General features: G+C 42.5%; 1 protein-coding gene across 1 annotated transcript in view; it reads left to right on the forward strand.

Moving 5' to 3' along the window:
• Window positions 1-16,288, forward strand: part of DNAH11 (dynein axonemal heavy chain 11) — a 270,457-nt gene that overhangs the window by 74,212 nt on the left and 179,957 nt on the right. Inside the window, exons 24-30 of the mRNA XM_066584695.1 lie at window positions 478-561; window positions 1,231-1,389; window positions 3,512-3,634; window positions 3,725-3,847; window positions 4,011-4,235; window positions 7,496-7,587; window positions 9,305-9,431. Coding sequence (XP_066440792.1) covers window positions 478-561; window positions 1,231-1,389; window positions 3,512-3,634; window positions 3,725-3,847; window positions 4,011-4,235; window positions 7,496-7,587; window positions 9,305-9,431 — 933 coding nt within the window. The remainder of the gene's footprint in view (window positions 1-477; window positions 562-1,230; window positions 1,390-3,511; window positions 3,635-3,724; window positions 3,848-4,010; window positions 4,236-7,495; window positions 7,588-9,304; window positions 9,432-16,288) is intronic.

The following is a 16,288-nucleotide window of genomic DNA, read 5'->3' on the forward strand; positions in this document are numbered from 1 at the left end:
CCCAAGACGCCTCAGGCCCTTGGCAGCTATCCAAACCACACCAATCATAATCTGCCACTGCGCGTTATATAAAATTGATATCTACAGGATCTGTTAAATCACTTAGAAACACTAATATCTCCTTGTGTTGGTTGATCAGTCATTGGCAGGTATGAAACCATTGCTTCCTATACCTACTTTACCCAGCTCAGAAAATGGTAAATGGTAATACTGTAGTGGGGTTACATAGAATAAAGGACTGCTTAGGCCCTTATTATACCAGCGAGGTAGACAACAGCATAATACAGAGTTCTAAAGACTTTCTCGAATTTCTGTTTCATGGGGTATTGAAGTATTTAATAAATCAGACACGTCCAGAACGCTGACAGATCCACTTTAAGTTTAGTGAAGTTGTATGTGAGATTTTCCAGCTTTGAACATATTTGCTTGTGTTTATTGGCACATTTGAATTTATTACACCTTACATTTGTTTTATAGAGCAGTATTGCTGATTGGGTTAAAACACAGTGGAGGCAGATTAATGTGGAACAGATGGACGTTGAGCTAAGAAGGTTTTCAAAGGCAAGTTCCACAGCTGTTGCTTTTATGAAATGCTTTGCTCAAAATTATTGTTCTGCAATATTTAAAAATATTAAGCCACCAAACGAACAAGTGTTATAGTCAGCAGTTTGTAGGGGTTTTGTTGTTTTTTAAGCAGTAAGTGGTAGGTTGAAAATTGTCTTCTTCCACACATCTTTCAGAGTGATGTATTTTTTTATTTCACATAAAAGCTGCAAACAGTTTTCGGTGACATGACATTAAACAATAAAGAGATTTTCCTGGGATTAGTTCTTTCTGAACATCATTTTAGCTACTTCCAGTATTAAGTCGTCATCTTTCTTCTTAGTTTTCACCTGTCACCCTCATCTTAGTAATTTTCATTCTATCTCATTCAGACCTACTTCTTTATCTCCCTCCTTCATTGCTGACAGTTTTGTTTTTTACATGTTAAGTCATATTGTCGCCTTTGCACACCCGACTTGAGGAATATTTAAAATCTCTTCTCGGATGTGCAATAGTCATACCAGACATCCTCCTTCACTGTAGTTCAGAACAACTTGTCTTGAGATCTTTGACATTTTGAATCAATATTCAGATTTTTATTTAAACCATCTAATTGGTAACCAACGAATTGTCGGCTGTACACACTTTTTTCTGTTAAATCTTTCCTCCATCTATTTTGTTCTGCAGGAACTCTTATCCCTGGATAAACAGGCTCGTTCGTGGGATGCATATGTGGGCTTGGATATGACTGTGAAAAACCTTATCACATCTTTACGAGCGGTGACTGAATTACAAAACCCCGCAATTAGGGATAGACATTGGCACCAGCTAATGATTGCAACAAAGGTTGGTTTTTCCTACCGTTAGAAAATTAAGGGTTTCTAATGTATGTTATACAGTACTATAGCCAGAAAAGGTTCTGTCCAGTTGTATACTGTTGATGGCCTACCCTGAGGATAGGTAATTGGCGATAAATTAGAGGAAGTCTGTCGCCAAAGACTGCCGCTGATCAGCTGTTCTCTGGGCTGGTACACTGAACTGATTTCTGCAAGAAGCAGACAACTCTGTCCTATCTGCAGTGGTCAGGCTTCGTAACGCAGGACAAGATTCCATAGAGATGAATGTCCTGCAATACCAAGCCAGGCTACTACAGTGCAGAAATCAGCTCCATGCATGAGCAAATCAGCCCAGCGAACAGCTGATTGGCAGGGATCCCAGGCAGCTGACCCCTTCCAAACTACTATTGATGACCTATCCTGGGGAACAGTAGTTTACATCTTGACAAACCTTTTAATTCTGAAATGCCAAACATGGCTTACCGTATTTTTCGCCTTATAAGACGCACCCCTGTTTTAGAGCGGGAAAATAGGGGAAAAAAAATCAGTACTCACCTCCCCCGGCGTTTTGCGGCGCTGCTGCAGGCTTTCGCTCCCTCCTGGTCCCCGGCAGAGCATTGCTTTCTGGACGCAGGGCTTGAAATCCCTGCCTCCAGAAAGCTAATACGCTAACACACGCCGTCAGCCAATCACAGCCATTCAATGACATCATTGAATGGCTGTGATTGACTGAAGGCACACGTGTGTTAGCCAATCACAGCCATTCAATGATGTCATTGAATGGCTGTGATTGGCTGACAGCGTGTGTTAGCCAATCACAGTATTAGCTTTCTGGAGGCGGGGATTTCAAGCCCCGCATCCAGTAAGCAATGCTCTGCCGGGGACCAGGAGGGAGCGACAGCCTGCAGCAGCGCCGCAGAATGCCGGGGGAGGTGAGTAATGTTTTGTTCTTTTTGGACAGGAGGAGAGAAATCTTCTAACTGATCGCACATTTGTTCGTGCGATCGCGAATTCAACGCGTAATAGCGCTAAATAAATCGCGTCTGTGCGTTAAATTCGCGATCGCGCTAAAAATGGCGATCGGAACGAATTTTCGGCACATTCGCTTTATAAGACGCAGGAACTTTTCCTCCCCGCTTTGGAGGCGGAAAAAGTGCGTCTTATAAAGCGAAAAATACAGTAGGTGTTTTGTATATATGCTACTTAATATTGAATTATCTCTGCAGTTTTGAAATCGACTGTTTTAAAATCATTGTTTTAACTCATTAGGGACCAAGCGCCATAAACATACAGTGCTTGGTCTTGGGCTTTATTTCCAGCCGATAGTAAAATTACGACACGGGATTAAGGCTCCTGCAATCTAACAGGAGGTGATCGTGTTCTCGGCTTCTGCCTTCTCCTTCACAAGCTGCATAGCGCTCAGTGAGCGCTATGTAGAGAATTTAGTGAGCGCTATGTAGAGAGTTCAGGAAACGGCACTGCCAGTTCCTGCACAGGCCTTGGTGATCGACGGTGATCCCTGGCATGTCAGAGCTTTAGGGTCTTAGCAGACCCCGAACCAGCTCTGACAGTGACTACTGTCACACTAGGAAAATGTTTTCCCCTGTAACTGGGGCTCAAGTAGATGCTCCAGTTACAGTGGAAAAGTGTGAAATGAAAAAAAATATACTGTAAACGACCTCGTAGGTCTTATATAACTTCATGGGGAACATAGATGTTAAAAAAAAGTTACAAAAATAACTACACAAAATGACAGCATAAAACATATAATGCGTTTATAATACTTGCGAAATACAGAATAAAATTAATAATATTTGTAGTCCCCATGAAATATTGATTCCGAAACATCCTTACATAAAACTGCAATGTGCTGTTACTCTGTTATTCCTCCTGTAAATGTATGAATAAATTGACAGTTTCATTTATTTCCGGAAGGAATAACAGGAACAGCACAATGACCTACATAAATCAATGACAACGGCAAAAGATGCAAGTTATGATAGAGATGTAGGAATATGCATTTGCTGGCTATATAGATATTTAGTATCTCGATTGTGTGCTATCTCGCAGCTGTTTTACTATCCTATTTGCGTATTGATTGTTTAATAATTTTGATAATTTTGTCCTTTTAGGTTCAATTTTCAATGACTGAGAAAACCACACTATCAGACTTACTTGAACTACAGCTGCATAAGTTTGAAGATGAAGTCAGGAACATTGTAGACAAAGCTGTGAAAGAAATGGGTACTGAGAAAGTAAGTCAAAAGCAATATATTTTGTTCTAGGAAATACTTAGCTAGAGAATTAATCTAAAATGTGTTTAATTACCTTTTTTTTTGGCTTAGATACTTACAGAGATAAGCCAGACCTGGACTACTCTGGAGTTTTCCTATGAAAAGCATTATCGTACAGAAACACCGTTGATAAAAACCGATGAGCAGCTTTTTGAGACTTTGGACAGCAACCAGGTTAGTTTCGAAATTGTAGCTAGAAATGACATTACAAAACTTACATCACCTTAGGAAAAGTAACTTGTTTGACTTGCAGAAAGCCATATGGAAAATGTGGTAGGAATCTTCTACGTTTTTTTATGTTTTGCATCTTTGATCTTTTCTTCTGTACATTATTTAGGTGCAGTTACAAGCAATTATGCAAAGCAAGTATGTTGAGTATTTCATCGAACAAGTGTCCAGTTGGCAGAAAAGATTGAACTTGGCTGATTCAGTGATTTACATTTGGATGGAAGTCCAGCGTACTTGGTCTCATCTAGAAAGCATTTTTATTGGTTCTGAAGATATCCGAAACCAGCTACCAGAAGATGCAAAACGATTTGATGGAGTGGATGCTGATTTTAAAGTAATTCCTACTGCTTTTCTTAAAACGAACGCATTCTGTAAAGATGTAAATTTAAAATGGTTGTCCCATGACACACAAAGTAAAGGCCCATTTACAGCAAAAGATGATCGCTCAAATGGCAGCGATGAGCCTTATCAGCTACTTAAGAGTTTATTAGTGTATAAATGAAGGCTCCTGCTGTATGCAGATGACAGCAGGAGCACTGTGATCTTCAAACAGCTACTTTGTTCTCAGAGCTGTCAGCAGTATCCTGCTGAGAATTCCGAGCGGAATAGGAGCTAACAGAATACTATCAGCGGTATCCCACTGCTCATTGCTGACTTTAAGCTTGCCTAAAGTCAGCGATGAACGAAAAGTGCATGGTAGGCGCACATTTACACACAACGATTATTGCTGAAAAGGTGGCTTCTGAGTGATAATCGTTGTGTCTAAATGGGCCTTTAGCTCTATCAGAAGATGGGTGATAATTAATTGACCGGTGGGGAATTGACTGCTTGGACTCGCAACGACCACGAGAACATGGGTCCCAATGGTCCCTGAATAAACTTTTGCTCCAGTAGTACAAGACTCCTAATAGAGGGTTTGTCAAATGAAATAAAGATATTTGCTAACCATAGGATAATGAATAGCTGTCTGATCAGTGGGGATCCAGATTTCAACATGGAATCCACTGATCACAAGAACATCAACAAAGAAGAAGTGGCAGCATCCGTTGAGGGTTTTAAAGTAAAATCAGCAACTTTATTACTCCATATTCAAAGCGGTACAGGCAACGGTTCAACTACAGTTAGTCTTTGTCAGACATCAACTTCTTCTTTGTTGATGTCTGACTTGGGGACTGGAGGTCCATAGTCCCTTCAGTGGCTTGGCATACATTGCTGGATACCTCTGTGCTGTTAGCGTATTGCCTGGTATGCTGCGGGATTCTGTCTTGGATACCACTGATCACAAGAACAGGAATCCCAAAGGTCCCAGAATGAATGGTACAGTGGTTGACCATGCACATTGCTTGTCCATTAATGTCAATGAAACAGCTCAAGGTAGCTGATGTAACAAAGCCAATCTAGAAGTATAAACACTGCAGACTTCTCTGAAAGTATGCTCTCATCAGAAGGAAGCGAGCCCGACTAAAACTCAACCAAGTAGATGAATAACCGGTGCCCACTAAGAGGAGGGGCTGGAATAAATATACTACAATAGCGGTTGGCTGGCTGGGGGACCACCTACCCACCAACCAGTAACACTCCACACCAGCAGATAGTTGTTTTCATGTCAGTTCTCAGCACTGAATGACAGGGCGCGTGCATGGACCAGGACTGATGTTTTGACGTCACCCCAGATCTGCTTCCGGATTGCGGCTGTTGTGCCATAACATTAAGGTTCCCTAATATAGTCCATACTATTTATTTTCTTCATTTACATTTATATTGCATGTGACCATCTTTTCACATTTCATAATATTCTGCGCACTATTTATTATTTATAGATTGCCAATAGGAAGCCAAAAGTAGCTGTACGGCCGGGTTCCTGTACATCTGGCCATGTGTTGTTTATTCCCCTCCTGCTTTGTAGTGAAATGCTGGAGGGAAATTGATACCAGAACTGACCCCTCAGTTTTCTATGAGATTGTTCATGGCATCCAGCACATTCGTTTTGATGTTAGATAGAAAAACCTTGCAGGCAGCATTTCTCTCTGGCTATAGATGCCAGACCGGGGCACAGAGTGCCCCAAAATGTCATCAGGCATAAAGCAACTGGTTGAACAGAACTGATATATAGGAACCCGGCCTAAGCACTTTTATACGAATTAGACCCTCTAGTGACAGCTGTGGACTGCTGGAATGTTCCAGGGAAATTGGGAATTGGAATCGAAATTAGCCACTTATTAAATATATTTAAAAACGAAAACCATGCATTTTTGTAAAAATGAAATGCATGAAGTACACTATATATAAAAATGATTATTATTTGGAGATTTATGAATGGAGAAAAGTATAGACCAATATTATTATTTGATCGGTACATTCTGCCCATTTAGTGAACAGAAAGCCTTGTGATGGTCGGTAATAATAGTATTTTATATCTGTGTACGAGCTCGGATGATGCAGTCACAATAAATGATATTTTGTCGGTGAACTTGAACAGCTGAACGTATTAAGGGGGTCATCACTACAATTATTATTTCTAAAGACATAGTAAATAATCTAATTTACATTTTAAGGCCTCGTTCACACCATATAATTAAAGCTGTATTTAAACGGCCGAAGGCAAGTTGGGCCCGAGATTCTCCAATGCAACTCGCATCGCACAGCAAGTGGACACCCTGTCCATGGGCTGTGTAGTGTGTGATACACAAACTCACTGAACTTGCTCAATTTTCTTAGCGAAAACGGTCGGCCGATATACACTACGTTGGGGGCGAAAAATCTGGTGAACAGGTGCACAAATCAAACGTTCGTGCGCCCGTTCATATTGCCTGGTGAGGCTGGCGCAAATGCACCAACATCACCAGGCCATCGCCCATTTCCCCTTCCTCCCCATCGCAGGCTTACCTATCTTCCTCCCCGCTCCATCTGTGCAATGGGAGGGGCGGGGTGGATCAGCATTTAGCCCCGGCCCCGCTCCGCCCCCACCCATTGCAGAGACCGAGCGGGAAGGAGAGGTAAGCCTGCACGGGGAAGGGGAGGAGAACAGAGGGAGGTAGTTTAGCAGCCACGCTGTTAAACTCCCTCCCACCTACGGCCGCTGCCATGGGCTCCCATAGGAGCCCATACAGCTGCCCGACGTATTCCGGCCCAAGCATAGTTCCAGAACTATGTTTTGGGCTCAACGTAAAAATGCCCAGCGCTATATTGGCCGGCCAGGTGTCTTTACGTCTCGCAAATACACCCATGTGATCTAATGCATTGGAATCCAAAGCATCAGATCACAGCGCATATTGGCCGGATGTGAAAACGCATTCAGTCGGGTGAAAGAAGCCTGAGGAGAATTTATTCAATGTTTTTGGAGCTGCAAGAACTGTTGTACTTTGAGTGGCAGAATAATTGTTCTTCAGCAGAGCAGCCTCTGTCTTTTATCCTTCTTCGTAGACTAGTATACTCCGGTAAAGTTACAGTGTAATGTAAATGCGGGATTTCCATCAAAAATTATGCTGCTCCCATAAATCGAAGCTTCTTTATTGTATCAAAACTCTTCTGGAAGCACGGGGCAACCATTGGTTTTCTAAACATTTTTATTAATAGATTTTATCTTCCATGTAGGAATTAATGTTTGAGACAGAGAAAATAAGAAATGTGTTGGATGCAACAAATCGTCCCAAGCTGTCTGAGACTCTTGATGACTTGCAGATGAGGTAAAAGTCAAATATGTTGTTGTACCAATGTAGAAGTTGATTGACTCTTGTCTTCAGAGGTTCCTGCAGGCTTTCCAGTGGGTTTTCACGTAATCAGTAGCCCTGTTTGTATTGCTATTTTTGCTGTCAAAAGTACTGAAACTCCAACAAACCCCATTAAAATCAATGGGATTCACCAGTATATATTGGAAAATGTATGTGGCAAAACAGTGTTGACTCTGTTATAAATGGAAACTATGACATTGGTGTGACCATAACCTTAAGGCTGCCTTCACATAGCCGATAAAATCATGCATGATTTGTGCATTGCGAGACGCACAAATATGAGCCCCATTCTTTTGAATGGGGTCATATAGATGAGCAATGTTTTTCCGCATGTCACTGCGATGCTATGCGGGAAGCAAATCGCGGCATGTTCTATTTTGTGTCTGCTCTTGCATCACAGCGCCCATTGTTTTCAATGGGGCCGTCTGCACCATCGCACTATGTTCATGCGGTGCAGCGGAGGTTCCCTGCATCTCCAAAGTGATGCAAGGCTGTTTTCACATGAAAATGCCTCACATCTTTGGGGAATTCACATGGATGGTGAGCGTGATATGGGGCTGGGATTCATTGCCCCATATCGCGCTCGCCCATGTGAAGTTGGCCTAAAGAGCCTCTCCCACTTATTTTTTTTTTCAAATTAAAACCAGATACTGCCACATATTACTTGTAAGCCCGACTGCACACGGTGGGTCGGACCCCGCATGCGGGATTTCCACAGTGTATTCGACATAGTGCCTGACCAGTGACCCCTGCTTACCTGTCCGGCGTCTTCACCTCTGCTGCTGATGTGCCGTCCGACATGCTGGCACACATGCGCAGTACAGAGGATGCCATACCGTCGCTATGGCGATGACGCAGCTGCCACAACCATTCTGTAATGATGATTGCAGAATGGCCGCAGGACGGATGGCTTCCATTGACTTCAATGGAAACCGGCCGTGCATAGTCTGCACAATATCGCAGCATGCTGCGATTTCTTCCCCGCGAGTGGAAGATCGCAGTCGATTTCCACTCATGGGAAGGAAATAGCATATTGTCATAGCATGCTATGGGCTGGATTTGCTGCAGCATCAGGAGAAGAATCCCGTTCCGGATTTCGCAATGCAAATCCGCCCGAGTGCAGGAGGCGTTAATCTGTTTTTAAGTACTGGTGGTACATTTTTTATTCCATATATATATATATATATATATATATATGAGGCAGCCCGAGCTGCTGTTAACGGCATTCAGAGATTTACATTACAGCAGCCACATGCATAAAAGGAACCTCTAGACTGTAAATGTTCATTGACTTCTAAGGGAGGGTTTTGTGGGCATGCTCTGTGACCTGTGCACAAAGGTCATTGTGCAGGGAGGGGGAGGTGATGAGATGTGACAATCACCTATCGTAGATGGTGGATTCTGTGTTATCTATATGTAGGGGTTAGTTTTGATTGTTTTCCGGCCTGTGATGATAATACAATAACTACTGAAAAGCGATCTTTACAGAATATATTATGAGGTTCAGTAGTCAAAGTAAAAATTACAATAATTCATGATTATTTTTCATATAAATAGCGACAGAAAATAAAAGTCTTCAAAAATGCATTTTAAACCTAAAAATAGCATGCCAAAAAATAGGTAATTTGCTGTTGACAGGCTCCCTTTAAAAAATTCTGCCATCCTTTTTCAGACTGTCTTTATGTGAGAAAGCGTTGTCTCAGTATTTGGAAACAAAGCGTTTGGCTTTTCCTCGTTTCTACTTTGTGTCCTCGGCGGATTTGTTGGATATCCTATCTAAAGGAAGCCAGCCTAAACAGGTATGTTGTGTGCTACTCGTGTTATGGCTGTGGTGGGCAGGTTGCAACGGCCCGAGCCTGACTTTCTCACACTACTAGAAGTCATTGATATTGTGCAATTGAATAGATATTCCATATAACCTACTTGTATTTTACTAATAAAATTAAGAATAAATCTGCATAATTTAGGTGTTTAGACATTCACTGTTGTAGTTTAATCAGTGGGGACACAGTATGCAGACCACCTGTGAAAATTCTGCAGAAACCTTCACATTTCAGCAACAACTGAATTGTTTTATTTGTCTCGCCACATGACTTAGAGTTCCCCGTGATTTGCAGTAACATTGTGGCAGTACAAAATCTCATGGACAATTTTGATGTTTACCAGTGGGGGAAAAAGTGTCAAATTTTTTGCGATTTTTCACAAGCTTGCCTGCGGTGTTCTTTCCCTTAGGGCTCTTTCACACGAGCGTATATCGGCTACCGTTTTCACAGTCGGACGATATATGCTACGATCTGATGTATTAGATTCCAATGCATTAGATCACATGGCTGAATTCCCACGGCGTATAGCGCCAGACGCTTTCATGCCGTGTCGAAAAGATAGCCCTGGGACTATCTTTCTGGCTGGAATACGTCGACCGCTGCATGGGCTCCTATGGGAGCCAATGACAGCGGGCGGAGAGGGGAGGTGGGAGGGAGTTTAGCTGCATGACTGCTAAACTCCCTCCCTCTTCTCTCCTCCTCTCTCCACCCCTTTGGCTGTTTGCACTGGGGCGGGGGCAGAGCTAAGCCCCACTCTGCCTCTACCATTGCTGGCTGCGGACAAGGGGCAGGGAGGGGGTGGTTGCTTAGCTCCACTCCCGCCCCGTCCACTCCTATTGCAAACAGCCAGAGGAAAGGAGAGAGGAGGTGAGCCGGCGAGGGGGAGGGAAGGGGAGACAACGACATTGTGACCGCAGCGTGTATGCGCCGGGGGCCCGTGCCGTTCACACGTTCTTACGGCGCCGGCGGGGCGCACGTAAAAACGCCTACAGCCGTGTGAAGGAGGCCTTAGGGAAACAAGCAAGTCACCAGTGGTAGTGATATGGAGCCCTAGTCTTACTATAACAATAAAGACCGTATGCTTCTCCTTGTATCACACTAGATTTTCACTTATCGATCTAAGGCTAATGTGTGTGTATAATATATAAATATATATATTCCTTTTCCACATGATAGAGCATAAGTGTCTGATTGGTGCCAGTTTGACCACTGGAACCCCCACCACTCACAAAATTGGAGGTCCCGTATCTCTTAGATGAGTGGAGTGACAGCTAAGCATGTAATCTGCTGGTCCATTCATCTCTATGGAACTGCTGGAGGTAGTCAAGCGCTATACTTAGTTTATAGAGATGAATGGAGCGGCACTGCACATGCTCGACCACTGCTCCATTCCTACAAGGGACACAGGACCTTAATTCTTGTGATCAGTAGAGGTCCCAGTGGTCGGACACCAACTGATCATCTACTAATGGTCCTTTTCCACATGCAGATAATCTGTCCATGCTAATAACCACTGACCAGCAACAAGCACGTCGATCAGTGCTCATTACCTCCGTGTAAACAAACAGCTTATCTACTCGATGGGGACGTCTCTCTGTTTAGACGACAAGATGTGCAACCGACCAACTAGCACTTTTATGCTTGCATAAATGAGCCAATCAGACGAGAAACAAGCATTTGCTTGGGCTCAATATCAGACTGTGCAAAGGGACAATTACTGGATTCTCTATCCTTTGGATAGAGGGATAAGTTTATATTTTGGACAACCCCTTTAAAGTCATGGATATTTTGACTTGTGTCTGCGTGCAATTTTATCCTTCTTGGCTCCTGATGATGCCGAGAGTGAGTGACTTCAGACTTTAACAAGATCATAGATGTCTCATGTCTTCTCCAGCAATGCTGGGGAGTCTTAAGTGAACTGCATTGTTGTTCTCGGTGTCAGTGACCCGGCTGTTGATAATGGTAATGAGCTTCCTTCAGTTTCTTTAACTGTCATTCTGATACCCTCCCTCCGGCACTAATCTGCCAACCTACGTGACAGCTAAAGACCCATTTATTCTTCTGCTCTTCAGCTAGATAATTATGCAGAAGATTTACACTGCGCTGCTCATAAACAGACAATAGCCGTCCGTCCAGACAGAATTTGTAGCTTTGAGAAATATCTGTTCTCCAGCTGTTCAGAGATCAAGGGGAAAACTGTGGAAATACAAAGTTTATGCTGGACAATATTTCTGTTTTGCTGCATTCATGCTGCTGCTGACTTCAAATTATTATTGAAGAAATCTTTAACCATTCGCTCCTCCAATCTGCCTATTTAACTCAGCAGTTTGATGGCTGATTGCTTTTAATAGAACACTGCAGTTCTTCAGACCAGATTGTTGTGGTGATAAGCTGACTATAGAAGTCAAATAATTATGTGTTTGCTACCAAAATGCTAAAGTGATGCCAAATATAAGCGTCAGGTTTCCAGAATTCAAAATGATCACTTTTTTCCTTCTTTTGAAAAAAAAAATAGAAAATACATGAGCTCCTCCCTTTCTAGTGCCAACACACATCTATCACGCATCTGGATGACATACATGCTACTATTTCATGCTACATTGTGCCCACGTGATGCAGAATGGAAGCTTCCCAAGCTCACAAGAAACAAGCCCTGCTCTGAATTTATGCACTTGTAGCTTTCCTCCTATCTGCTGTTAATCTTTAACAAAAGAAAATTTGCACCCGGCTTCTTTAGTACCATTTACAGACACCACCTAGATGCCGTGTAAGACCTCACTCACACAATCATTTTTGCGCGGCTAAGTTAGCCGCACAATAAAGCCGCGACCATCACGACCGATGGTTTCCAATGTCTTCATTCAGATGAACGATTTTTTGGAGTGCGAAAATATCGGACTGAAAAATGTAGCAGATAAGCGACTGAAATTTCCTCCTGCCGAAAAATATAGGTCTTGCCCTATCTTTGGACCGAAATACGCTGGAGCCTCAGTAGACTCCTACTGGAGCAGGATAAAAAAAGGGAGGTGGAGTGAGTTTAGCTGTGTGCAATGCTGAGAAAAGATGACAGGTGCCTCGACTTAGCTCATTAGAAAGTGTAGGAGGATTTTTGCCGACCGAAGGAATTCTGATCAGCAGCGCAATTTTTCGGCAATATGTTGCACCCAACCGTGTGAGTGGACGAGAAAACGCTAATTAAGCTCGGGACTTGTTAACAGAAATTCGTCCATTTTAGCAGTTTTTGGCAGAGATGATTGTGATTTTTTTGATCAGCTAACTTAGGCGCAATATTAAAATTCGTGTGAAAGAGGTCTAAGGGAGATAGGCTTAAAACCTTAAAGGGAACCTGTCACCTCCTATAAGCACCATAAAATAAGTTATGGTGCTTATAGAATAGGTCCTGCTGAGACTGGGGTATAAATTTTATATCCATGCTGCATATGGTCCCAGAAAGAACAGTGCATGGGTATGGACCGAATAAAAAAAGAGTCATACTGATAGGCAGAGCGCTGACTTCCCAGGGACAGTGCAGGAACGGGGAGTCCAGTAAGTATACAGTAAATTTACACCACCAGACTCAGTGTGACCCGTCCTATAAGCATCATTACTTTGTATATAGGAGGTAACAAGTTCCCTTAAATTGAGATCTTTGTTTTAAGCATAAATAGCAGCATCATTTAAAAAGATGTGTGTTCATATCTAGTATCTTTATACTTGAATTACATAATTATTGTATGTGATATATTTAATTGGTTATATCAACTACATTACTGTACAAGGGAAAGTGCCATTTTCTTCTAATTTTGTGTCCATTTTCCCTATACAACACAGACAAATCAACAAGATAATAATTCTATTTTGATCCTATAGGAAAGACCGGAATGCCCCCGCAAAGAAAAGAAAAGCAAAAAATGTTGGTAGACTTTGAAGTAAAAAAATACCATATATACTCGAGTATAAGCCTAGTTTTTCAGCACATTTTTTTATGCTGAAAAAGCCCCCCTCGGCTTATACTCAAGTGAGGTAAAAAAAACAACAAAAAAAACCCCGTAATACTCCCCTCCCAGCCTGCGTCTGTGTCCCCGGCATGATGGTCTCCCCGGCGGTGCAGCAAGCTGCTTGAGAATTCTACCCGCTGTCATCTCCTTGCTCAGCTTTGAATTCCCCCGCCGTCAGTGCTGTGTAAGTAAGCTCTGTGATTGGATCGAGCGCCAGCCAAACACAGCCCGCACTCGATCATTCACAGCCATTCATTGAATGACATCACTGAATGGCTGTGATTGGTTTATCAAGCGCTGACGGCAGGGGAATTGAAAACCGTGCAGGAAGATGAGAGCGGGGAGAAGTCTGAAGCAGCTTGCCGCACCGCCGGAGAGACCATCGCGTCGGGGACACAGACACTGGCTGGGAGGAAAGTATTGTGTTTTTTTTTTAACCTAGTATATACTCAAGTACAGCTAGGCTTACACTCGAGTCAATAAGTTTTACCAGTTTTTTGTGATAAAACTTATTGACTCGGCTTATACTCTGGTCGGCTAATGCTCGAGTATATACGGTATTCAACTTTAAAATGTTTAGGCTTTAGTAAGGAAAGGGTTGAAGTGAAAGGTATCTTCTTTAAAAAAAATCCAACAAGTAGTGTGAATTGTACATTGAAAGCTCTTTGAGGTTTTAAAGGCAGGAAAAGTGAAAAAAAAAAAAGGAGCTTTACAAACCGATTTGCTAGCTCACCACTCCAGTCCTCTCTGCCAGGCTTTCCTTACCTGGCTGCAGCGGTGACGTGCCTGTATACCCACTTGGCTGCTGCAGCCTATCACTGACATTAGTCACATGTAAGATGGTGACCCGGCTGGTCTTTGTTATTTAGATGTTTTGCTGTTAATATTTTATTCATAATGTTCATACATGTATAGTGCCCTTAAAACCTGGAAGAAGTGGATTGGTCTATTGTGACGCTGACCAGAAGGGTGGATAAGATTGATGCGAAGCAGCATTCCCTCTGTACTTAAGCACCAATACTTCTGCTGTGGCGCAGATTGTGTGGTTGGTGGAAGACGGACAGCGAGAGCGGGTTCTACCTGAATTGCAGGCTCAGTTTTTTTAGGCTATGCCTTTTGTGCCATGAGCTCTGCCGATGCATTGTCCCTGTTGGTACCTGGGACCTCCTTTGGAGTGCTCCGTGAGAAAACCTGACCGTGGCACATAGAGACCTCTGCTGCACTGCTCCAGTTACTGGGAGAAAGAGATGATAGTCATTATCTTCTCAAGAAAAAAGTTTTGTTGGGAGTATTCCCCCCCATGATGTCAAACAGCCGGGCTGGGATGTGGGACATCCCCATGATCGCACCTTTACTTCCGACAACCCTCTGGCCCTAAAAAGCTGAGACACGACCCTGTTCCCACACCAGCCTGCCGGTGTTGACAATACACATGTACCATAGGCCGGTGCTGAGACTAGTGTTTGGCTGCACGTGGATATAGGGGACATCACTGCTGCTGTCGTGGATTTACTTTGTGTCCAACAACTTATTCAATTAGGAATGTTTACACCCTTCCATATTAATTCTGAATTGATAATGCGCATAAGAAGTTTTCACACTGACACAGGTTCAGCATGTATAAGCTTCCTCAATTCTCCTTTATTGTTGGGTGCGCAGCCTCTTTTAAAGAGTTTAACATATCTGCCCATCTGGGCAGGTCAAAGATTACATAGATACAACGTATTGTTTAATTATTGGATAAGCATCTTGCAATTCTTCCATCCTCCGGTCATCTGTGATTGGCCATCAGGTGGTAGACGGGATGAGTGGGTTGTCTTGGACCCACGTGTGGTTCCTTCGATATGATTGGATGTTACATCATGAACTATAAATTGCACAAACCTCCCATGTTATTTGCATACGTTTCCAGTAAAATTGCTTGGGTATCTAAAAGCGGTACTTGTCTCAAGTGCGGTTATCTATGTCTGGTCCTATTTCTAAATTTACAAAACAGATGGAAAATGTAACGTGTTTACACTATATATTATCTTGTCAGCGTTTTGAGAACAGAAGTTTCATTAAAGGAAGTATTGCATATTGCGTAAATGTAAGAATAGAAGGCAAACATGACATTTGGTTATACCGAGTGTTAACTCCTGAATACAGGTCCAATGCCCAATATTGGGTTTCCACCACACTGCAGCCAGGTAATCAGAGCCTGGCAAGGAAGACCAGAGTGGTGGCGCTAGAGCAGTGCAAGATCAAACTTTTCCTTTTCTTACATTTTTTGATTTTTTTCCTATCTCAGGCAACCTTTAATGAATTAGATCAGGTGAAAATGTAAAATATATTTTTGGTCTTTGCCAAGCATTAAATCCCCTTTTGTTGCTTTATAGTATGACTGGCATCTAGAAGATTGGCTAAAGGCAAACATTTGCCAAATATGTATATTTTGTAAAACACAAAGATAATTGCCGGTCTGATGAAGTGTATGAAAACTGAGAAAGATACAAGGCCTCAAAGCTGACCAGGGGAAGAAACCTTACTGTCCATAGACATTAGGCTGGGCGCACTATTCGTGTAGCTTGTTCATATAGTCAAATGAATACAATTCTGTCTGCCTACATCTAGAGGAAGCTTAAAAGCTTATTGCATACTGTTTTGTTATTAAGTTCAATGTGCATTCAGTAATTTCCTAAGCTCTACCTAGTGGAAATGTCAGGCATCCAGAATTTAACTCTACACTATACAGAATTGTATCATTTAACACAATACAACGCAGGCCTGCGTTGGTCCGGAAGCTCGCTATTACGTCATGCATTTTTGTTACCCATTAAAAGGTATCATATCTAC

The sequence above is a fragment of the Eleutherodactylus coqui genome, chromosome 12 (assembly GCF_035609145.1).
Source record: "Eleutherodactylus coqui strain aEleCoq1 chromosome 12, aEleCoq1.hap1, whole genome shotgun sequence".
Classification (NCBI taxonomy): Eukaryota; Metazoa; Chordata; class Amphibia; order Anura; family Eleutherodactylidae; genus Eleutherodactylus; species Eleutherodactylus coqui.